General features: G+C 40.9%; 1 protein-coding gene across 3 annotated transcripts in view; it reads right to left on the bottom strand.

Moving 5' to 3' along the window:
* Positions 1-24,364, bottom strand: part of LOC124855725 (protein jagged-2-like) — an 86,527-nt gene extending 62,163 nt beyond the window's left edge. For all 3 annotated transcript variants that reach the window (XM_047345746.1, XM_047345745.1, XM_047345744.1), the window contains exons 1-2: positions 24,210-24,364; positions 22,065-22,376 (exon numbers count right to left, since the gene is read on the bottom strand). In XM_047345746.1, the coding sequence (XP_047201702.1) occupies positions 22,065-22,376; positions 24,210-24,278 (381 nt within the window). In that variant the 5' untranslated portion in view covers positions 24,279-24,364. The remainder of the gene's footprint in view (positions 1-22,064; positions 22,377-24,209) is intronic.
* Between the last annotated feature and the right edge of the window lie 1,383 nt (positions 24,365-25,747).

A 25,747-nucleotide genomic window follows, 5' to 3' on the forward strand; every position in this document is an offset into this window, starting at 1 on the left:
AAAGCTGGACTAAAATAGTTTTTCAAAATAAGAGTTTTGACACTTACAGCGGCACCAGAGACCCAATTAACATGTTTTTTTCAGGTGGGATAAGAGGAAGGAAAAAAAAGCAGCAGCAACACCTGTCAACTTACACTTGTTAGTCTATTAACATGAATAAAATATGTCGCTCCCGGCAGAGAGGAGCTCGGATGGTTAATTTAGCATGTTATTAACAGAACCAGCCCACTGCCCCTCTACCCATCCGCACCGTTTGTCTCTGAGGAGACCTCGCTACATCAATCCTCCATAGGGAGACAAATCTAATCAAAGTTAATCTAATCAGGTCCTTAAACAGGGCTGTAGAGTTGTGAAACGACCTAATTCACTTTTTCCACACCAAATGTGTGAAAATCTCCAGGTCACGCTTTGGTAACAGACAAATTCTGTGAGCTGACAATTTACAGTGGGTCCAAAGTGTGTGTGTATGGAGAACGTGGAGTTTGAATCAGATATTAGACTCTACCATAACTGTTTGTTCCTGAGCCAATGGGTATAACCACAAAGTATTAGCATGTATAGAGATAAAATCAAAGCACAACAGTTTTTTTTCCCCACGTCATTAAATCATCTGTAGTCGGATGCTGCCACTTTGTACTAATGATGTATCATCGCCAATAAAACAGCTCTGATAGCCGGCTCTTAGTAGTGAACGATGGGAACCGGCTCCTCATTGGGAGCCGCTCCCTCCACACACCCCTCAACCCCTTGTTTCTCTCTGTTTTTTTCTTTGCAAGTCACACGTGATTGGTCAATATGTGTGGTGTACGTTGGGCAAATGAGGGAGGGGTCAGTAGTTACACACAGCACACACAAACAGGAGGGATGGGGAGTCGACAGAAAAGAAGACCAAAGGGCCAGAAGGAGAGACAACACGAACAAGCTGAAAAGGTATAGCTAAAAACATGAGTGACAGCAGCAAAAGGAGTAAAATCTGGACCCATTTCTGTTGTATTAACATTGCAAAGGCAGAGTGTAGAGTCTGCAAGAATAAAATAGTTTATTGAACTGTCTAGACAACCTGCACAGGTACAGGAGAACACCATCAGGGCAATGGGAAAAAAGGCATATTTATATAATAAACATATAAAAGAAAAAAAAAACCTAACACATGTGTTTTACATTAGTAATTCATTTAGCAAATAATTTTACATTATTGTGGGTTATTAATTAATTTAAACAACAGAAACATCTGAATAGTTGCTTGGGAGCTGAGCCAAGCCAAAAGATCCAGTTCTCTAAAAAAGGCACCACTTTGTACTTCATCACAGTGCCAGGGATTACAGAACAAAAACATGGATCATATTCACCTGCCAGGAACTCAGTTCTGTCTAGGTCTATTATATATCTTGTGGTACAACCACAACTGTTGGGAAGTCAGCTTTTAATTGACAACTGACAGTGCAGACTTAATGACGTAGTACAATTAGAGAAAATTAGAAGAAAAGGTCCGCTGAGCACGTAAAACAAATTTAGAGCAGACCTTACCTGAGGTGCTGCCAACACTGAGCCGGACTGGAAGGTAACAAGTAAAAAATTACAATGTGTTAATGAGCATGTTATCAGTTTCTGTGCTGAACAAGATTGCAAAAGACTCCACGTTCTAGGTTGAACTAGATCTGGCAGCATGAGGAAGACAGGGGTGCCAAAGAACAATAAGAGTGGTGCAGGACAACAGAAGTGAGACAATGGTGAGGTGTGTGGTTAGTTAGTACCGATGGATTCAAGTTAGAGGTGGGATTGTGATAAGTGGAAAATGACAGAGAAGAGGGCTAAGGAGACCTTCTTCTGTCACAAATGATATAGAGATTTATGATGCCGCCTTTCCGGTATGCATGTCTAATGTTTTTGAGAAGTACATCATCATTAGTTTAATGTTTGTCATGTATATTGACCACAAGAAAATCAAACCATGGCCAGAAACTGCTTTAACTAGAGAAGACACTCCAGAATATGTTACTGGAACTGCTCTGATCTGCTGAAACTCTCTAGGAGGATTAAAAACCAATTAGTTTAGCCATTTAAGAAATATTTATATCTCCCTCTGAAATTGATGTACATGTATTGTTTCTTGCTGTTATCACAATAATCTGATGTTACCAATGGACTGATGTTTGACATCAGCAACACCCATAACAACACAGAGAATTACTATGTGTTGTAACAGTTGTTATTATCAATCACTGAGTGGAGATCACATTTTTGAAAACTTTAAACTGAATAACCCTGTTCCTTAAGCAGTGAACATTAAGGCAATGTAGCTCATTTGGACATAATTTAACTCTATATTTTTTATCAGTAAACTTTGGAAAATACAGCAGCAGTTCCCCACAAGGAGCGTGCTCAAGTGTCTGGTGTCTTTGCGAGCAATCAACAGAGCTTGGTGAACAGCCATATTGGTAATAGGCTTCTTCTTCTCCTCTAGCTTTAAACCTAGCTCATTCGCTTCCGACTCATATGCAAGGATTTTAACTGAAGGCTTTAACTCTTAAAACTGTCAGGTTTCTCAGAGCATTTTTTTTTGCTGCCTGATTGTTTTTGTTTATTGATGGGAGACAGAGCAAAGACGAGCAGAGAATCTCCACCTTTGAATTCCTCTCTCCAGTCGTCAGGTTTTTGTAAAGATAATGTGTGCGGAGCCGACATGCATGCTTCAATTTGTACATAGTGCTTTTTCAGAGTGAAGCTTCTCCTTAGTCAGTTTAGGATTTCTACTTGCCTTTTTGTTTATAGAGGTAATGAACATGTTGGCAGATTTGGCACTGTGATCTGAAGTTCTGGATAGGTGGAGACATGTTCTGGAGAGTGTGGAGAAATGAAATCAAGTAGAAGCAAGACAGAACTGGTAAGTGAATACAGACAGACACAGGTGGAACAGTGAAGGTAGTGAACAAGGATCAGGTCAACTTTTTAAAGCAACGGGCAGTGTAAAGGAGAGGTAGATCAAAGCATGCCCAGGGTGGAGTGGATGGCAGTGGAAGTGTCAAAGCTGATCTGTAACAGAAGGATAACACAAACAGCAAGAGGGAATGTTTACAGGATGGTAGACAAAGTTAGAGAAGCAGAGCTGTGGGACATATGGCTGCGTCACCCTAAGCTACTGTATTATTTCAGCCTTGCATATGGAGGTGATTGCATTAAGCGGGCCACCAAAGAGGTCAAACAAGAAGTAGTTTTTGAGTTGATGATAGAGTCAAATGAGGACATCATGCCAGGGTCTGAAGAAGTTCCAACCACCTTTAATGGTTCTTGGAGTAGCATGGGTAACTGGGAAAGGAGATTTGAGCTGTAAGCAAAGTTCAGTCAAAAGCATAGCTAAATTATCATTTTATAGCAAGTGTACCAGCAAATAGTTGTAGAGGAACAAAGTGTCTAGATTGTACAGTGGCTCTCACCCATTGACGTTTAGAGATAGGCACCATGCAACTATTAACACAGGTAGGTAGGAGCCTTAAAAAAATGTGTGGATGGTATCAGCATTGGACCCTTACTTTTAGACATTAATAGAGAATCACAGGTGCCTTTACTGTTTAAAAGAATAGCCTTTTATCTTCTGTTTTTTTGTTAATAAGGTATGATTACAGAAGAAATAAACCAGCTGGCAGATACAAGTACCTGCTTCATTTTACCACTTTACAAAAAGACTTCTATAAATGCACTCATAACATTTTGCCAACATTACCACAGAGACACACTGAAACACCATGGTGGGGGGTACAGATGTGTTTGAAGAGCACAGCATGGTGCCCTGGCTACCACCACTCGGAGGGGACTGAAGGTGTAGGGATGGCCTGGGGGTCTCTGACAGCATCATGGGAGGCCCAGAGAAGAAATGTGCTTTTTTCAGTTAAAGTACATTTACATACATTTGATATCGTTTCCTTTGTATCAGTTTTTCCTTTTAGAAAAAATCCTTAGTTTTGAACTCACAGTTGAACTACACAAGCAATAAGGAGAATATCACAGAGGAGCAGACAATGATTAGGACTCACATAAATCTAACTGTAGTTTCTTGAAGACATCACCAGATCATCCTAAAGCTTTCCTGCGACATAATATGATGCAATAAACAAACATCATCAAAAATATTTCTGGCATACAGAGCTTGAATGCATGGTAATTAGTTAAATATCTATTATGTATTGCACTCCAAGTAGTCCTTTGTAATAATGATTTTGCATAAGGTGATACTGCAATAAAGATAAATTTGCGAAATACCTTGCAGCTCTAGTCTGTGGCTTCTTTGGGGACATGTCAATTTTCCCTTCACTGAGAAGCGATTAAGCAGCAGCTCTGCCTGGCACACAGCCATCTGAGTAAGATTATATATATGTCATGGACAATGCAACAAAACTATTTTAAACATGACAACATGCACTTCTTTTCTGGTGCAAGAATGGGGTTATTAATGTCAGACCCACTACTAGTTACGATGTTAGCCCACAGACAAGTAACCTCTGTCCTCTGATGTCTGGCTTTAGCTCTGTGACAAACAGGAGCACCCTTTATGAGTCACTGTGTCAGTGCAGTTGAAGCAATGCTGCATCCCAAAACATGCCTGTTTAAAAATTAGCCAAGTGTGTGCTATTAAGGCTGATTGCTGAAAGTGAAAAAATTTCAGCTATTTTATTGGTAGCCCAATTAAATCAAATGACCTCTAGTCTGCATGTTAAATGTACTTCCTGTAGAACAATGTAATGACATCTGTTGCAAGGCAACAGATAGTTCCCTTATACATCTATATGCTGATGACACCAGTGTCTATAGTTCCACTACCTCCCTGACCACTGCATTTTTCTCATTGCAGACCAGATTTCACAGCATCCAACATGGCCTCTGAAGCCTTCATTTAGTTTTAAACACAAACAAAACTAAAAGTATGATTTTAAGCTAAAACGTACACAACCTGATTGCCCCCCTAAGATTTCCTCTTTAGATGGCTCTGCGGTTGACTATGTCGACACCTACAAATATCTGGGTATCTGAGAGAAGACTATATTCATCTCCCAAGTGGGAAATTAAATTGTCACAGCAGCAAGACAAGAATAAAATGCTACACATCTAGGAAGATAATTTGGTTCCAGCTCTACATCACCAAATTCTTCTCTTTATCTCCACAGGAATGCGCAGTCTGTCAAGTTGGAGTATCTGTGAATTGCTTAGTGCCAGGTTTAGCCTAAACCGGCTCAGTTATGGTTGAGGTGCAAACACACCTTCCATTTCTGCTACCTGTATGACCCCTTCTCTTTTCCAATGGTTATAATTAGTCTGACAGAGGGAGGTATCCCAATCCTTGTGGTTTTTGGTATAACTATGACCATCAGTGGGACCCTTTGTGGGGTTCCTTGAGATGACATTGTTGTAAATAAGCACCGTTTAACTAAATAATCTGAACTGAAACTATTTGTGTAGTTATGCTGCTATAGGCTTAGGCTGCTGGAGGACATAATGACCACTTGCACCCTCTTCGCTACATTCTCACACTACTCTCCAATTTTGCATTATTTGCTGTTATTTCAGCTTTTAACTTTGTTCTCTCTATTCTCTTCCTAGAAGCTACACCTGGCCTGGCTCTGCGTCTACCTGTGACACCTTTCTGGAGAGGGGAATCGTCCAAGCTTCTGCTGGCAACAACTTAATGCTCACCCTCTATCGATGATCCACATAGCCCTGTCTTTTAGTGTTTAACCGTTTCTCTCTCCTAGACATGGCGATTGACTGAGCTTAACTGTGACTAACTCTATGTGCTCTCTTTCAGACTCTAACCTTGAAAAATGACTCAGAGTTTATCTGTTCTTTCTTTCTAGGTGAAACGACTAATGGAGCTACATCCATTAACATTTACTTTTCCTTCCCATTGAAAGGACTCCTGGATCAGTGCTTCTTTGTTCTCTTTGTGTCTCTGCTCTGTTCTCTCTAACCCCCAGTCGGTCGTGGCAGATGGCCACTCATACTGAGTCTGGTTCTGCTGGAGGTTTCTTCCTGTTAAAAGGGAGTTTTTCCTCTCTGCTGTCGCTACATGCATGTTCAGTATGAAGGATTGCTGCAAAGTCAACGCCAGAAAAAGTGAAAACACACTAGAAACAGCCAGAAACACACAGATAAAGGCAGAACTGCTGCAACAGGCTCCCACTCGGGTGGTGCCATCTTGTCTGGACATCCTGGCAGTAAACTTTCATTTGAAACTCATATAAATATACTTCTCGCATAGGTCAAATGGTTTTCTTTAATTCTGCAAAACACCTTAAGGTCAAAATGACAGTGTTGTTATGCGCTTTGTTACTGGAGCTTGATTTAACACTACTCTCTGTAGAGTTGGTCTTCTCTCCATTCGTGTAGGCAAATATACCGGTATATGTTCATTAAAAAAATCCTCATTTGAAAACCCCTGCCATATTTACAACCACTTCTTAACTTTCATAGCATAAACCGAAGTCTACAGTGTAGTAGCCTTATCAATCCTCAAAGCCCGTACCTCATTTGGTGGTACTTCTTTCCAGTTTTCTGCAGCAGTTGACTGGAATTATCTACAACAAAACCTAAAACTCAGTGCATTCATTCCACTCTCCTCCTTCAAGAATATCTTACAATCAATAGTACAAGACCATTGTACTTCCCTTCAACCATTTGTCACTTTTAATACATGTCACCATCTGTATGTATATATTTTGTAGTTTACTCATCTATAAATTCTATGTCTCTTGTTCTTTTGTTTTTAATTTGTATCTGCCTTTTATGCTGGCCCTGGCCAGGTCTTCATTTTAAGTGAGAATTATTTATCAACGGACCTACATGTTTAAAAAAAGGTTAAATAAATAAAATATAAGTGTAGACGAATAATTATGTCAACAGTGACTCCTATTGTTTAGGTGGAGGCATGCAGTGAGTTTAACAGTTATAAAAAGTTTCTGTTGACGCTAAACCTTGGGAAAGTGTTAGTATTAAAAAACTTAACTAATATAAAAACAGGTGATGCTAATAAATCATCTGGTGAAATATATCGACTCAGTTTTATAAAGATTGAACATGACCGCAGAGCTCGTCAGTCAAAAACACAAAATGCATATCATTTTCCAGGCTGTGAACACACCATAGCCAATGTGCTACTGGTGTGGAAGCTGTTACTGAGTGAGGAAAATTTTAAAGTTATTTATTTTTGGTATCAGTGACACATTTAAAAGGGGTGTAAAGGCACACAAATTCGATGATTCAGTATCGACCTCGGTTTTAGAGTTGCTGTTTCAATCAAAAGAAACGAATTTAAATGTATCCACTTTTTTTTTTTTTAGGAAACCTGTTAAAATTCTGAGGCAATAGTTTGATTTCATCAATATGATTTGGTATTTCACAAAGTGGCCAATATAGAACTGAATAAAATCATTCTCCAACAATAAATAAGATAATTTTCTAAATTGAAACAAACCAAGATGGATCTCAGCGTTTCTTCTAGAAAAAAATGTCTGGGGGTTGGGGGTGGGGGGGGGGGGGGGGGAGTGCAACCGTTAGAAACACTTAAAGGACATCTGATTTTCATGTGTTTATTTTAATTTAAATTAACAGCAAAACTCATAAAAGAACTCGGAGTTATTTTTAATCAATTACCTTGTTAACATAAATAAGATCATTTTGTTGTTTCATAAAAGCACAATGTACAGACCCATTTTATATAGGAAGGGTAATATAACAACAGGGGAAACTCTGGATCTATCTGCCATCTACCAACCACCGCCTCAGCTTTTTTGTTGTTTTACCTCTACACTCACCCCTAAAAAGAGCAGTCCTGATAATAGTTGTTACACATTGCGATTCCTGAAATCTGCAAGGATTACAGAAGTTTCTCTGTGAGGGGGAGGTTGGGTAACAAAGATTACTGCCAAAGATTTTAGTCCTCCTTCAGTTGAGAAACCCCGCTGAACCTTAACCCACTTCTTTTTTTTTCCAAGATATTTGTGGCACTGGTGTCCTTTATTTGCAGTGATCAGACAGGAAATAGGAAGAAACAGAAGGGAAGAAGATAGGCAGCAAAAATCCCAAGCTCGGGAATCAAACCACTTACAGCTGCATGGAGAACTAACAGCTCCATCTATGAGTTGCCCACTTTACCTCAACATCACAAAACCCCCCAACCCAATTCATCTTGAGTGAGTCCTTTCAACAGCAGGCACACTCTCCATGCTGCTGCAGCATGCAGAAAATATTGGAATAATGTATTTTCCATAGTCTTTATGTTTGTTTTTCTTTCTCTTTTGCTTCCTGTTACACACCCATCTGGTACAAAAACTACCAGAAGGTAAGATTACTAAAGGAAAAAACTGACTGAAAGCTCATTTGTAATTCTTCGCCTTATTAAAGACTGATTGTCATTATCATCAAACAGTGAAAGTGATGCAAGTACCCAAAGATACCATTAGAAACACCTAAACTACACATTAAGATAAATTCTTCAGAAGCATCAGTACTGAATCTGAACCTTTAATAATAATACATTTAATTTACAAGCAGTTTTAATAACACACAAGGTCACTGTCAAATGTGAACTAAAACAATAATAAAACAATTTCTCTAAAACTAGTTAATCAGGACCTGACATGGGACCATGAGCAAAGGATAAGTCAACTTCTTCTGATTGCACTTAAACCAGTATACTAACCACAATGTAACCAAAATCTGGTTAGATAAAAACAAAGAACTACATATTTTTCATGCTTTGAAGTGTACTGATGTTGTTCTAACTCGAGCTATTGGTATTGATCCCAATAAGTAACTGCCAAGAGCTGCAATTTTCTATAGATAAGATTGTTACCACAAGAGCCCTCATCTCAGCCAGTACTGAGATGCTATGATCTCTCTTACTTTATCCATTGTCCGGGTGTGTTTGATAAATTTGAACCAGTAACTCTGACCATCCTAAATGATGTAGTCGGCCACATCAAGCCTTCTGGTTCTGTCCCACTCACTTTGTAAAGAGGTTTTTCCCAGCATGGGGAAGGTGATCCTTTCTATTGTAAACAGCAGTTTGTTGTCAGGTATTGTCCCTGTAGGTTTCAAGCATGCTGTGATGCAGCCTTAACTTAAGAAACTTCCTAAAGTTTAACAATAAAAAAAGAAGTGGTGGTGTTGGTGACTCCTTTGAACTTCCCTCTGCTGATTTGGGCTCCTTGTCATCATATTTAAAGCAGACCGTTTCTGATTTAGGTTTTAAAAATGACAGTGATTTTAAATGAGATTGCCAGATGGAAGCAGTGGTCAAGTCCAGTTTTTCATCATCTTATGCGGCTGGCAAAGGTAAAGAAAGCCCTGTCTGTCAAAACAAAACCTTGAAACAGTAATCCATGCTTTCATTATGTCCCGGTTTGACTACTGTAATGCTCTCTACCTTGGACTCAGCCAGTCCTCCCTGAAACATCTCCAGCTGGTCCAAAATGCAGCTGCTAGGCTTCTAACTAAAGTTGGTAAGAGGGAGCACATCAGCCCCCACTCTGGCTTCCCTCTCCTAGATGCCTGTGCATTTTAGAGTTCATTTTTACATTTTCTTACTTGATTTCAAAAGTTTACATGGTGTTGCCCCATCTTACCTCTCCGAACTGCTTCATACATATTCTCCTGCTCGATGCCTCAGGTCAGCTGATTAGATGCTTCTGGAGGTGCAGAGGTCTAAAAGGAAGCTCTGAGGCAACAAAGACTTTTTTTTGTTGATGCTCCCAATTTATGGAATGATCTCACTTTACATATCAGATGTCCCCCTTTGTTGTCACTAAAAACTCTTCTAAAAATGTGTTTATATTCCTTGGCTTTAGGCACAACCTGAGACCTTTTGTTTTGTACTCCGTCTCATTGTTTAATTGATTTTATTGTTGTTTTTATTGCTTTTTCCTTGAATTATGTTTTAAATGTTCTTTGATTACATGTGCAGCACTTTCTAGCAGCTGTGCTTGTTTTAAAGAGCTTCATAAATAAATAAAGTTAGTAAAGTAAGAATTACACTTATGTTATCTTGTGTCATTGCATAACTAACTTACACAGTGGAAACATCTCTACAGCTGATACATCTTTAAAACATATAATTTTTACTTTGTTGACTTCTCTTAACGTTGCTATTTTCAGTTAGAAACCATAAGAGGAAATTCCTGATTTGTGAAAAGGAGTAGAGGTTGTTGCTCAAATTACATATATGAGATGTTTTACAACTTCGTAAAAGATTCCTTTGACTATTGGGAAAAGTAATTCTTTTTTAGTCATATATTAGGTAACAGTTTGTGTCAAGGAAACCTGGTGGGACATCAGAAGAACTGATATGTTGGTGAGAGGTCAGGGCTACAAAAGGTCTCGTAGTGGAGCAGAAATCCTGCAGATGTGATCAGACTCATAAACAGAACACAAAAAGTAAAGAAATTTGTGCTTGGTCAATTGTTTGTAAGCGTGGACATCTTGGAGAACAAAGTTTGGTCCATAATAGTGGAGATATGGGATTTGCACTGGTTGCAGAATATCATCTCAATATCTCTTTGTATTAACATTGCCTCCAATGAAGACTAGCCTTGTTTTTCCATTGAGGAAGATGCTGTCTCACGCCATAATACTGCCTACACCTGGCATCGGCAAGTTTGAAAAGCTGCTAGATTTAATACGTTTTTCACAGAGGCAGCCCACAAACTCAGCTCTGCTGCTAAACCTGCAAATGCATTTTCCTTACAAATGGGGCACAATTGGACCAAAAATAGGCTTGCCAATAATATCACACTTATTGCCATAAAAAATGTTGAAACAAAATATAATGAACCAAACACATTTTCTTATTTTTGCGCTTAGTTTAGATGCACTAGGACAGGGGTGTCAAACTTCAGTCCTTGAGGGCCAGTGTCTTGCAACTTTTTGATGTGTCTCAAGTCCAGCACAACTGAATCAAAGGACTGAATCACCTCATTATGCACTCAAGTTCTACAGAGTCCTCCTAATGACCTAATTATGTGGTCCAGATGTGTTGACAGCGAGATAGATCTAAAAGTTGTAGGACGCTGGCCCTCAAGGACCAAAGATGTTAAAAGATAAGACCTTTGGGTCCAACGTCCTATGTTCTGGTTGCTCATTGACATTCCTCCATAGGAGGTTCAGCTGGCTGTAATTTTAGGCTGTTTTATAATGCTAATGTGCCAAAGCATTTATCCAAGCACGAGGAGGAGGCTGTCCCAACTCTGTTCTTGCAGTTTTGCCAGGCAAAGGAGAAAAACTTTGGTGAGAAAAGTTTCAGACTGAATACAAATGCGGGCTATGAAACTGAAAGAGTATACAAGGAGTAAACACTGTTGATCCTTGATTTACTCACAGAGGGGTGAAAAGAGGACAGCAGCTCTAAAAATACTCCATAAGATGAGAGGGAGACAGAGACGTAGCGGCAAGGCTGGGGTCAGAGGGGCGTAACACAACTACCAAAGCTGATAAAAAAAGTACTAGCCTCCTAAAGATCTACAACTGTTACAAAAACCGCTCAGATTTATTTTTACCGTCATCCCTTCTTTTCTTCATCTATCACTCAGTAGAGCAAAATCTTGTTTTTCACGGAATAGAAAATGCAGCTATTACCCAAACAGCCAGGGGGAACGAGATAGAGAAAGAAGAAGGGAAGTTGACATGAGGAGGCAAGCACAATGGGGCTTTTTGTGGCAAATTTATGTCAGGGTTATTGGCCCAGATTCTGGGGTCAACCAAAGGAGTGAACTCCAAAAGCACCGCAGGCTGTAGGCCACGGGCCTTTACTAAACCAATCCTATTAGCAACAGCTTGTTAGCCAAAGCCAGACCAAAACCACCACAGGACTTGAGACTTCATTATATCTAACTTCTCCATTATTTTCAGAGCTATTCTTATATTATAGCCCTTAAAAACAAAACAGAATCAGTATCGGCATATCAATCATTCAAATAAAATGTCTTCAAAAAGCAGCCGCAAAATTTGGGTTGGAGCATCTCCAAAATTAGCTTTGCTTTATTTGAACTTTGAAGCTATCCACCCAGGAATGAGGTCTCCTTTAAAAGAAGGAAGGTTCTGATTTAAGCTGCTTGCATACAGAACAACACGAAAACCTTGTAGCATCCACTAACATCCAGGATCAACTCCCTCTGCAGCTCTCACCAGCACTGATGGAAACATGACACACATATACCAGGCTTTAAAGAGACACAGAACATTTGAGACTTCCAGTAGATGTTTCTGCAACCTCTTCAAAGATGTTCCAAACTTCTAAACCTAGCCCTGATCATGTTCTGTAGCCATTAGGATGTTCTTAAAATAAGCCAGCCTCTTCTCCAGAATCCAGCTGAACAAACAAGTGTCTACATAATAAATTAAATCCTTAGCATATACAGTCCCTTGCAAAGTTAATAAAGGTCTAACTCTTTAACATTCCAAATTCTGTCACTTTAAAACCACAAACTTCATTGTATTTTATTAGAATTGTGAGAAAAACATTTTGCAAATCATTCTAATATCCACATCTACAATATTATTATTGCAAAGGACCATTTAGATTGCTGTATTTGTTGGGTATTATTTCCAAGCTGTCAGGATTTCTTGTTAGCATGTAAAAAGTTTTTCCAGTCTTTTGGATGGAGCCTTGCTGCTCTACCCCCTACACCCTCACACCTGGCACAGATGATACTGCCCAATACGCTAAACCACACACAGTCTTAAGCACCACAGTAACAGATTACAAAGATACCAGTGACAAAAACTTGGATTTAGATGATCGCAATATTTATCTGTAATATTGCTATTGCAGGATTTTCCGGTATGCTGCAGTCCTATTTATAACTCAAGATTATTGGATTTTTGATCTATATCATTTTTAGGCTTTGTAACTTTCATTCGTTGTCCTGTTGGATGATGATCTCTGAAATCATCTGCATCTCTTATAGGTTTTCTTCCAGGATTGTCTTTTCATCCTCCTATCAATCTTCCCTGTCCACATTGAAGAAAAGCATCCCCACAGCAAGATGTTGCTACCACCGTTATGAAAGTGAGTTAGTTTCAGTCGCCCAGATTATTTTGCATGTAGTCCAAAAATATTTAGTTATTCTCATGGTTTGTAGCAAACTGCTTCCTACAACAATCGTCCTGGTAGTTTTCAATAAAATGCTAGAATTATGGCTGTTGTCCTGTTAACAGATTTTTATTTTACAAAGAGAAGTATTTTTACATTCAGTATTATAGCAAAGCACTGAACATATAAAACTCAATCTGCTTTGGTGCTAACGGCCTCATTAAAAGAGGCTGCTGACACCTGCACACAGCGGCATTCACCCCTCCCATGCAGATAGTGGAAAATGGCAAGACAATGACCCAATAACAGAGACAGCCTGAACCTGAGAGGCTGCGAGGTAAAGGCATCCCCAGCCCGCATTCACCAGGGATCTTCGCTTGTTTGAGTAGTTGGTGTTACTGATAGCCAGCGCCTGTGTCACATACAACTTAGTGGTAACCCTATCTGCCCGCAGGGCCCCAACTTACTACTTCCATCTTCCACTTCGCTGACAGCTGACCATGGGGAGTGATGAATAGAGCTGCCATGTAGCCAGCCAAGCACACAAGCCTCTTAATATGTACAATCAGACATGAACCCACAGGCAAGATTTTACTGCAGCTGCATGCCACATACACCACCTTACTAACTTGCCTAATCAAACACAATGATTAACTCTCAGAGTCTAGGTTCTGAAGAAACCAAATATTCTAGGATGCTATCGACCACAACCACAAAGTTTTAGGAGCAGTAAACTGTATTGGAATTAACAGCAACAAACAAATACAACCAATTTGTTATATGAGCAATTCTACAAATCGATTTAAGTGATGAGGCCTTTCAATACACTGTTTCTTTCAGTTCCAGTTCAAGCAAATCAAATATCTTCAACAGAGTCCTTGATAGTTATGCTGAGGAGGTTTAAGCTTCCACAGTTCCTACCAACTTAGCAGGCATGGGTAATTCTTTATGAAAAAGTTATCTTGTTCAAGGGTAGCTCGCCATCACAGATTTCACAGCAGTATGAAATCCTCCAAAAAAATCTGACCTATAAAAGGCCAGAACAACATTAAACATTCATTAGGTTGCACTTCAAAGTTAAACTCTCAAAACAAATCTTTTTTTCCCCAGAGGAACAAATATGTTGAAACAGCAATTGGTTTCTATCTTAATACGAAGCACACAAAATGATTCAGTTGAAAAAACCTTGTTTTTTAAAGTTAATTGGTCGAAAACTTGGTTTCTTTGCTGGCCCTTCAGTATAAGCGGTAGCACAGAGCTATCACAGTTGGCTTTATAGCTAGCAGCAAAAGAAAAGTTTGGTAACTGAAATTGGGAAATCGGTTAAAATGCGCTGTAAACGGGTCTGGTGTACTTCTTCCAAAGCCCTCCTTCGCACCGCAGACCAAAACAAGAAGTATGCCGACCGCAGCCGGCGGCCGGCTCCTGTGTACCATCCAGGCCAGAAGGTTTGGTTGTTCTCTTGGGACATACCTTTAAAGGCTGTGACTAAGAAACTGTCTCCCCGATTCATTGGCCCCCATGTCATTGAGTCCGTCATCAGTCCTTCTGCCCTTCGTCTTCGGTTGCCTTCCAGTCTGCGTGTTCACCCTGTATTTCATGTTTCTCAGATAAAGCCCTTCATTTCCAGTGCATCTTGCCCTCCTGCCGAGGCCCCGCCACCCACCCTGGACCGGCTGGGAACTGGGAGGAATATGGTCCGGAGGACCGTTCCTGGGTGTCCCGGTGTTTTATTTATGATCCTTCATTGATCAAGGACTATGTCTCCTCCCGACCTTTCACATCTTTGTGGCTGCCAGGTGGCGGCCATTGAGGGGGGGTGATGTCAGGACCTGAGTGCTATGTCTGTTTGCTGGTGCTGTTTACTGTGCTTAGCCTCTAGATGGCACTGGAGACCGTGAGGAGAGGTGACAGGTGTTCCCTATTTCCCTGATCATCCCTAGAGGGGTATTTAAGAAGGAGGCTGCCAGCAACTCATCGCCAGAGTGTTGCCCTTAGTGGCTGAATTACCTGAACCTGACTTCGCCCTCAGCATTGTGTGCTGTTTTGGATTTTTGACTTCTGGAGATGAGATCTCCAGCTTCATGGAAGAGACCCAAGTTTCCTGTTTCTTCATCTGACACAACTGGCTGGCACCTTCCAGGCTCAGTAGGAAGAGTAGTCGTCTTGCAATCAGAAGGTTGTGGGTACAATTCCAGCTTCCTCCTGCCATATGTCGATGTGCCCCTGGGCAAGGCACTTAACCTCAAGTTGCCTACCGATCTGCGTATGCAAATGATTGTGTGAGTGTTAGTGAGTGCAATTGGGTGAATGTGGCTCTAGTGTAAAGCGCTTTGAGTGGTCTGCATGACTGGAAAAGCACTATATAAGTTCAGTCCATTTACATTCACCTGTAAGATTTTCTGCTAGTGAGCAGAATTCATTGTTTCATTAATTAGATCAAGTTGTCCAGATCCTAAAGCAGCAAAGCAGTCTCAGATCATCACATACCACCACCATGTTTGACTGTAGGACACATACCTTCCAAAATGTTCCTGTTGTGTCTCACCAGTCAACAAAATATTTTCTTTGGGACCATCTATATCTTTCTTTGGCAAACGTGAGATGGGACTTGGTGTTCTTTTCGCTCAACAGGGGTTTTGGCCTTGAATCTCTCCAATGGAGGCTATTTTTTTGACCAGTCTCTCTTTCTTATTGTTGAATGACGAACCCTTGGCTAAGGCAGAGAGGCCTGAGGAGCTTTGGATGTTGTTCTGGGTTGTTCTGTGATCTCCTGGATGAGTCGTTGATGAGCTTATGGAGTAATTTTGGGAAGGTTCAACACCATTCTATGTTTTTTCCATTTGTGGAGAATGGTTCTCACTGTGGTTCTCTGGCGTCCCAAAGCCTTAGAATTGGCTTCTTAACCATTTCAGAATAATAGATTTTAGTGACTTTGCTTTGAATTTCTTTAGATTGTGGCCTGATGTGTCACTTTTTGAGATGTTTTAGCCTACTTCAGGCTGTAAGACAGGTTCTTTTTAAGAGGATGAAGGTAACTGCTATGTCCTTCTCGTCTGCATAGAACAAAGGTGGTTGGTAGCCGATAGAGGCCTCAAATGGTGAGAGGCCTGTAGCTGATGAAACCTGTGAATTTATGGCATATTCCACCCAAGGGAGGTAAACGCTCCAGTCCAGAGGGTTTGTAGGAGTCAAGCACCTGAGAATGGACTCCATCTTCTAATCTGTCCATTAGATTGATGGTGGTAAACAGAGGTCAGGGAGGTCTTGGCCCCAAGAGCCAAACAAAACTGTTTCCAAACAAGATACAAATTGAGGCCCACGATCTGACAATATATCCTGTGGGATGCCATGAAGCCGAAAAACATGCTGAACTAACAGCTGAGCTGTCTGAAATGCTGATGGGAGCTTCTTTAAGGGAACAAGGTGACAGGCTTTAGAAAAGCGGTCAACAATAGTAAGAATGGCCATCATCCCTTTACAGATGGGCAAACCAGTTACAAAATCAAGGGCTATATGTGACCAGGGCGTTTGGGAGTGCTGAGGGGTTGGAGTAAGCCATAAGGTGGCTGGATGCCTGATTTTTGCCTAGCACAAACTGAGCATGCTTGTACGTACTCGCTGACATCCTTATAAAGAGATGGCCACCAAAATCTTCTAGAAATAAGAGAGATTGTCCGGCTAACCAAACAGCCTCAAGCCAGTGTCGCCATTCCTCTACGGCTAGTTTAATGGCTAGCAACTCTCTATCCCCCACATCATAGTTCTGTTCAGTGTTGGTAAGCCATCGGGAAAAAAAGGCACATGGATGAAGTTTGCCATCCGTGGGGGACTGCTGAGATAGGACTGTTCCAACTCCTGTTTCAGAGGCGTCAACCTCCAAAATAAACTGCCGGGAGGAATCTGGGTGAATCAATATGAGGGTCTGAGAGAACATCTCCTTCAGTGCAAGAAAAGCCTTATCAGCCTCAGGTGTCCAGGTGAACACAATGTTCGTGGAGGTCAAGGCATTGAGTGGGGTGGCTGTCAAACTAAAGTTCTGGATGAACCTGCGGTAAAAGTTTGCAAAGCCTAAAAAACATTGTAGCTGCTTGCGGAAGTCTGGAACAGGCCACTCAAAGACTGCCTTGATCTTCTCTGGGTCCGAGCGAACCTGTCCACCCTCTAGAATGTATCCCAAAAATATGACTGATGCCTTATGAAAATCACACTTCTCAGCCTTTACAAACAGCCGATTTTCTAACAGTCTTTGTAGGACTCAATGGACGTGACGGCGGTGCTCCTCAATGTCCTTTGAATAAGTCAAAATATCATCAAGGTAAACAAAAACAAAGACATTCAAAAAATCCCTGAGAACGTCATTGACGAGCGACTGAAAAACTGCTGGTGCATTACATAGGCCAAAAGGCATCACCAGGTATTCAAAATGTCCCAAAGGAGTTTTAAATGCGGTCTTCCACTCGTCCCCCTGGCGGATCCTGACTAAATGATAGGTGTTTCGAAGATCTAATTTAGAGAAGATTGTAGCACAGTGAACAGGCTCAAAAGCCGAAGAAAGGAGTGGGAGAGGGTATTTATTCTTCACTGTACTTTGATTCAGCCCTCTGTAGTCAATACTTGGGCGGAGAGAACCATCTTTTTTCCCTACAAAGAAAAACCCTGCTCCAAGTGGAGATGATGAGGGACGAATTATGCCGGCTACCAAAGACTCAATAATATAGTTCTCCATAACTTTCCATTCGGGTCCTGAAATGTTATACAGCCTACTGGCCGGTAGGGGAGCGCCGGGAAGTAAATCTATAGCGCAGTCATAAGGTCTATGCGGGGGCAATGTTAAAGCCTTGACTTTACTAAAGACTAGCTTTAGGTCATGGTAATCTGAGGGAACGTGTGAAAGATCGGTATCTTCACTCTCAGCAGGAGCAATGTCAGTAGGGAGTGGGGCGACAGCTGACTGAAGGCAAGATGAAAGGCAGGTAGTGGACCATGACTCAACTCGACTATCTGCCCAATTAATATGAGGGTTGTGTTTTTGAAGCCAAGGGAAGCCTAAAACTATGGAGTTCAGAGCAATATGAAACACAAAAAAAGATATCTCCTCCCTATGATTTCCAGACAGTACTAAAGTCAGAGGTCTGGTCCGATGGGTTATACATTGTAAATTCTGTCCATCCAAGGCTGAAACTAACTGTGGTGTGGGAAGAAGCTCAGTCTCAATCTGCGCCTCATTAACCAATCTCAGATCTATTAGGTTCTGATCGCTTCCCGAATCAATCAGGGCGGAGAGGTTCTGAATTGAACTGTTAGATATTAATGAGGCAGGCACGCTAAGTCTGGGGTCCAATAAACGGTCCGCCTGGTTCCCCTCTACTACTGACGGACCCGATGTTTTTGGTCCAGAGGGGCAGATAGGGCAGTCGGCAAGGTAATGCTCAGGAGAGCCACAGTAAACGCACCGGTTGGTCTGGCGGCGTCTCAGTCTCTCTTTGGGGGAGAGACGAGTACGCCCGACCTGCATGGGTTCAACCTCAGAGATCTGTGCAAAGGAGGTGGGACAAATAGCTAAAGAAGCCTGGCTGGAGGGGTTGGGTTCTAAACATGCTACGTTCAAGTCTGGATCTTTTTCTCTCTCTAATTCGATTATCTAGTCTGGTTGCTAAGTTGATTAGCTCATTCAGAGTCTTGGGTTCGTCTATTAAGGCCAATTCGTCCTTTAAAGGATCATCTAAAGCCTGAAAAAAGGCAGCTCTGAGAGCGCTATCGTCCCACCCAGAGGCTGCTGCTAGGGTACGAAAATCAATAGAAAAATCAGAAACTGACTGGTTCCTTTGTCTTAAAGACCACAATTTTCGAGCTGTAGCAGTCTGGTCAATTTCACAAGAAAAAAACCTGTCCGAGAATGTGCAACTAAAATTCCTGCAGTCAGTAAAGCGCGCCTCAGCCCATCTCAAAGCTTTACCAGTTAGCAACCCCAAAACATAGGAAATCTTGACATTGTCATGTGGGAAGGACTGCGGGGAGCGGTTGAAAACAAGCGCACATTGCAGGACAAAACCCTTACAATCTACTGTCTCCCTGGAATACTTTTCAGGGTTATGGGAAGTGACATCACGTGAGTGCGGAAGCTGCTGAGAAACCGGTGGAGCTGTAGTTCCCTCTATGACCGGGGCGGTAATACTGTTTAGAGTGTGTTGTAGCAAGGAGGCTAACTGCTCGATTTGTAGGTTTTTCTGTCTCTGCTGCTCAACGAGGGAACTAAGAGAGGAGTCATGGGTTTGAATTTGATTGTGCTGTTCAGAAAGGGTTCTCCTGATTGCCTCTGCTGGGTCAGGTTGGCCAGAGTGTTCTGTCGTAGATTTAGGAACATATTTGACCCACATGCAGTAAGCAATCAGGAGACAGAAAATTACGGCAAGGATTTTATTTACAGGAAACGAGGCGGTGCGGGGAACCAGAACCGGGATACCAACTGTAAGGTAAGTAGAACTGGTAAGTAAGGAGTAAATCTAGAGTAAATATTCTAAACAATAAATCTGTCTTACTAGAATAGTGGTGAGATCTGCCAGGAGGGGGGAGAAACCAAGAAGTTGTGCACTGGTGAGACCTGAGAAGGTGAGTCCTTGATACAAGCTGTTTGGTACTGAGGCTCTGGTGTTGGTGCTGCAGTAGGTGGAGGGTAGACAGGGTTCACTTGAGGAGGTCCGAGGAATGATGGAATCAGGAAGCTGTCAGCCGGTTGTATCAGATGAAGAAACAGGAAACTTAGATCTCTTCCATGAAGCTGGAGATCTCATCTCCAGAAGTCAAAAATCCAAAACAGCACACAATGCTGAGGGCAAAGTCAGGTTCAAGTAATTCAGCCACTAAGGGCAACACTCTGGCGATGAGTTGCTGGCAGCCTCCTTCTTAAATACCCCTCCAGGGATGATCAAGGAAATAGGGAACACCTGTCACCTCTCCTCACGGTCTCCAGTGCCATCTAGAGGCTAAGCACAGTAAACAGCACCAGCAAACAGACATAGCACTCAGGTCCTGACAAAACAGCCGTATGATGATCCAAAGGTCACCAGCAGGTCCACCTCTGAAAGGCTCAGAAACCACTAAATGAAGGTTTTGGAATAGCCTATTCAAAGTCTGGATGGCATGACCTTTTCAACACTCAAATGTAGTTGAATCAAAACAATTCTGAATGGGTCAGGATGGTATGCAACACTTGTTTTCTGTAATTGAACTACCTGTTATGTAAAAATACTTTTTGTTCTTACACCACTTCTCTTTGCCTGATATTTACATTTGGTTAATGTAGTTTGATTTGCGTGACAAAAAGGCGGGACTGCATTCTTTCAGGAAAATATTTATTTGTGATACTGTTGCTGAAAATTGTGATGATGATATTGATTAATCAACTAATCAATCAATCAATCAATTAATCAACATTTTCCAGACACTTCTCTTGCTTTACCGTAAGCAGCTTTAGTATGTCAGCAATGAAAAAACATCCATCAGATGTGCACAACTGCACATTAAGGACAGTCAGAGTCCATCCAAGTGACAAACCTATTAATTGATAGAGTGTAAATGTCTGACGCCAAGATAATAGAAAATATTTCTATACTAGTGGGTCCCAGTAGTCCTTTGTAATTGCGATATTGCACACTGATATTGCCATTTTTTTCACAGTGCTCCATCTCTGGCATAGAATGCATTAGAAGTAATGATTGAATAATGTTAAAAGTCTTAAAACAAGGCTAAAAACTGTTTGGTATGAAGTCAGATCAGATGGTTTAGAGAATCAGTCATTAAAAGCCTTAGCAGTTTGTTTTTGTGTTGATTTACTGATTAACAGACTGAACCCTTCAGAACCCTTCTGATTACTCAGTTTATTCCCACTCTCATCGTTTCTGTTTTCCCTCTTAGTTGGGCTCAAAATGACTCAGAGCCATCAGCTACTATGGGAATCAAATGAATGACGTATCTTCCATGAAACCTCCCCTGATAAAGATCTCATCATGTGACAACAGTTTCATGTAGCTCTGATTGCCAGCTCTGATCCCATTTCCCACGCTGGCTCGCCAAGTAAGGAGAGGGAGCAGGTTTTGGTTGGCTAGCTGCTCTGTTTGGCTGAGATAATAAGTTACCTGCCACTTCTTAATCAGCACCACTTTGAAAAGAAACCTTTATCCCCTCAACTAAACATTGGAAACGCCCCTCATCCTCTGTCATCAGCGACTGAAGATACACACAAAACAAATTGCTGAACCAAGACACAACTGCAAGCATCAAAGTTCCACGTCTTGTGTGCTCGGGATTCAGCTTCACCTCCAAAGACCCCAAAGAAGTATGTGATAAACAGTTAACTGATGATACACACAGAGGAGGCTGTTGAATCAGAGGTGCCCTGGGCGAGCCCCCAACACAAGCAAACACAGCAACTAACTTATTCTGGGAAGAACCTTTTATTACCTGTCAAAAATATTAAGATGTTAATAAAACAGGCTGTCCAATGTTAGTTCAGACAGACAGACAGACAGACAGACAGACAGACAGACAGACAGACGTAAATCAGATACATACTTTGGCCTCATTGGCATTCACAGTCAGGTCAGACTGAGTATGCCAATAAGCAATAGAAACCTTGTTCAGGCCGAAAGATTTAAAAAAGCATCACATCCTGCCTCAACCTAAAGAAATTCAAGAACAGATGAGAAACAAAGCCACTGACATCTTTCTAGTCTATTAGTTGTTTCTGAATATTCGTAGCACCCTTTGCCACCCTGGGCAATGAACCATGTGGCACATGTCAAATATCACCAATGGATTCAAAGGTGCCAAAGCCAAAGACACAGACAAAGTTAAAACACTGGGCATCAACTTGTTACAGAAAAGTTTTTTTTTTTTTTTTTTTTTAATGAAACTCTGAGGAGAACAAACTGAAACAATCACTTATGCACATCAAGCCATTTAACGATCCATGTCATGATCCACTCACCGGCCAAGAGAACTGAAACGGAATGACGATCTTCCCTGTGTCGTGCCCGCCTTTCTGGCCTCCCCTGAACTGGAAAGTATTCCCACCGATAACCTTGGTGATTTCTAACCCATAGGTGCATGGTCCGCCTGTCTTCACCTCCTGCTGGTATTCCTTCAGGCACACCCTGAAGTAGGTGTCACACTCATCTGGGCCACAGGTACCGTCTGTCCCGTCACCCTCCGAGTCACAGCAGTCACCGCTTTGTAGCTGACCTCTGGGGTTTTCCACCGAGATGAGTTGCAGTTCGAAGTAACCCATGGACTGACACACCTGAGGAGCAGACGGGGTGAAAAGGGTGAAGCTGCAAACTGTATTCTCATTTGGGGATTTTTTAACTCTAAGATCCAGGTTTTCAAAGTGTGGGTTGAACAGACAAATTAGACATGTTTCTCTTGATCAGCTTTGATTGGGATTCAGCAATTGAAAAACAAAAAATCAAGTGTTTGCTTCTGTTATTCATTAAAAGCATCCAACCTAAGGACTTCCACCAGAGGACAGTCTAGTAATTCCTTCACTTTCTGCAAAACATCTGAAACACACTTCTTCGTTTTTGTTTTATCAACCTTTGAAAGAAAAATGGGAATCGTTCAGTATCATAATCGGCAAATCACACCTCCAAAACATCTAGAAATCTGTCAGTAAAAGCTTGATCAGTGCATCTGTAATAATTAAAAGTGATTTAACTGTCCAGTGTCGCATGGCATTCCCATTCAGAAATAACAACAGTTAGACAAAGCTGGCACAGGCTGCCTGTAAAACATTCCAAATACATTTTGTCCCAGTGCTGAATCTGACACATCAGGTTTTGCCTTTAAGTTTAATAAAAAAGTCAAATGTTACAGATTTATGCTTGGATGCATAAAACAAGATAATTCTTTCATTTCTTTATTTTCACAGAAACAGCAATGGATGTTTTGCACACCTATTAAAAATTGATTTTTGTTTATCAAGTATTATGAAATGAATCCCCCTTATGAGATGAATGACAAACAAATGGGTGCTTCTAATGAGAGAATAAAAGGAGCAAAATATTGAGAATTATACTGAAAATAGAGCTGTTGTATGAGGGTTTCATTCCTTATGTCTTTTATTGATTTCAACAAAGATGATCAGCATAGTTCTGTTTCTGTCATCAGCAAGAACATAGATTTTAAGAGCAAAGAATGTTTTGTAGCTCTAGATGAACTGGATTTAGAGAAGAACAGGGCCAGAAAGGTCCTTGGATCACAAAGGGTTCTAAATCCGTCCCAAACTTTTCACCTTCCAAACCCAAAACTAATATTGGAGGAGACATAAGACTACAGCTATTTGTTGAGTATGTAAGTCAATTAAACAGACAGTATCACATACCAATACATAATGTTTTAAATGTTTTAATTCACCTTTTATCTCTTATGTTAAACATCTGAAAAAAAAACAAAAAACTTTATTGTCCCCGAGAGGCATATGCATTGACACTCATCGCTTATGTTATCTACCTAGATTTCTCAAAAGAAACCCCTGTAATCTTGGGTCAGAACCCCAGTTTTAGGAACCATTGCACCAAACCAACCAAGTTTTTCTTAAATCGGGTCCTGCTGCGCTGTGTGGTCGCAAAACGTGCAATTTCCTTTTTAAGTTTTTCTTTACTTGCACGGTGCATTAATTCCACACCTACCGTAGTTGTGGCGCTCCAAAGCTCCAGTTTAGCGCACTCTGTGGAGGTGCAGGTCAGATTGCAGCTGCACAACTTTTTTTTTGCTCTCCCAAAAACAGTGAAATTATGAGAGAAAGGGACAAAAAAGAAGTCTGAATTGATAAATAATTATTTTTGGCCATACGGCAGACTTCCTATTTTAGAATTAACTTCATGGAGAATAAGTTTACCGATTGAAAGTGACGTTTCTTAATCATAACAAACAGTTCATGTTGCTGGGACACATTTGCATTCACTGAAGGGAATACAGACCAAGTTTAGAAATAATAGATCTGAGTACAGCCTGGAATTTAAGCTCCAAACACAAAAAAGTAAAATATGGAAAACAATAACTAGGTCCAAAGAATAGGCTGAATCAAAATCAAAGCCATCACCTCCCTCTGAGAGCAACCTGATAAGGTTCTCACCTTGGCGCACACACTCAGCAGAAGACAAAGTATTAAGAACCGATGCGCTTTTCCCAGGTTATTCCACATGTCTCCGTCCGCTCAGTGTTATGGATCATCAGGGAAAAGTGCGCCTCAGAGGGTCAGAATACCGAAGATGGGGGGGGGGGAGAAGTATCCTGATAGTCTGGGGCATGCACGGCTGCAAGAGGAGAAGCGCGCTTCTGCTGCCGCTGCTGACTGAACCGCACACCGTCTGCTTCCCTCCGCTGCTCCGCGCTCTGAGCAGTCGGACAGCGCAGCAGCGGCGCGTCTCTGCAGCCCACACCAGGATCAGGGGAGGCCGCTGTGACTGACAGCTCAGCGGGCCAATCACTACAGCTGAGTGGAACATCTACAGCTGGAAGCCAATTAGAAGCAGAAACTCTGAAAGGGACTGTTAGTTGATTTATTGTTGACTTTTCTCTCACAGATGCGTTCCTACACGTATTTTAACGACCCTATGCATGGAGTCAAGTTTAATTTATTTACAATACTGGGCTTTTTAAAAAAAAAATTCATTTAAATCTGAATCTAAGCATGCTTCTAATACAATCTTTGCTTCCATTATGATAGAAAGCTGACCAAAGGTTCAGCCTCTAAATGAATAAATAACCAATTAACACATGTAGAGTTCAGTGTTGCTGCCTTTCTCTCATCTCCTGAAGGCTGAATACGGCTGATAGCGCCCTCTATTGACAGCTGGCAAACGCTTTAATAGAAGACAATGTGAGTCGGAGTACATGTAAATGCTCACCATTTACACTAAAAAACCGTGTTTGAATTTTGCTCAAAGTTACAAACATAGAAGGACTTTAATCACTATTTCTAAATAGAAATATGAGCTTACCAAGTAAAAAATAAATTCATTAATTACACTCAATGCAATTTTAAAATGTACATATTCAACATTTCTTACATTTTCTCTTTTTAAAATAATTTGTCTAAGAATAAATAATTTACTTGAGGTGACACTTATGAATTGGTGTTAAATGAATAATCGGAAAATAGAAAAAAGGTAAGAACAAAAGGAGTACATAAACACCAGGATAACAGTGTAAACCTGTGACCTCAGATCGACCAGTGTGATACATTCAGCTCAGTAGACGACAGGATATGATACATCAGATCAGATGAGATTTTAGATATATTTTGGGAAGGACTAAAATCTTTGAAACCCTAACACTGAAAAAGATCTAAAAATGGCATCTTTGTGTTTTCACAATAATTAAAAGTTTTATAAAATTGTTTCTGTTCAGTGATAATGTGATATTTCTTAAGCTGGCATGTGAGTAGCCCAGGATTGGACTGGACAGTGATTTGACCTAAAATAAGAGGCTCAATTGAGTTCTAGGAAATTTTACATATTTATATTCTGTAAACCTCGTTAAAACAAGATTATAGACAGAAAAATGGTTGAAGTTGGCATTATCAATTAGGAAAACTATATACAAGCCCTGCAAAGACATGTAAGAAGCTTTAAACAACATACATTTGAGCATCTTCAAACAATGTAGAAA

This window comes from Girardinichthys multiradiatus, chromosome 19 (assembly GCF_021462225.1).
Source record: "Girardinichthys multiradiatus isolate DD_20200921_A chromosome 19, DD_fGirMul_XY1, whole genome shotgun sequence".
Taxonomy (NCBI): Eukaryota; Metazoa; Chordata; class Actinopteri; order Cyprinodontiformes; family Goodeidae; genus Girardinichthys; species Girardinichthys multiradiatus.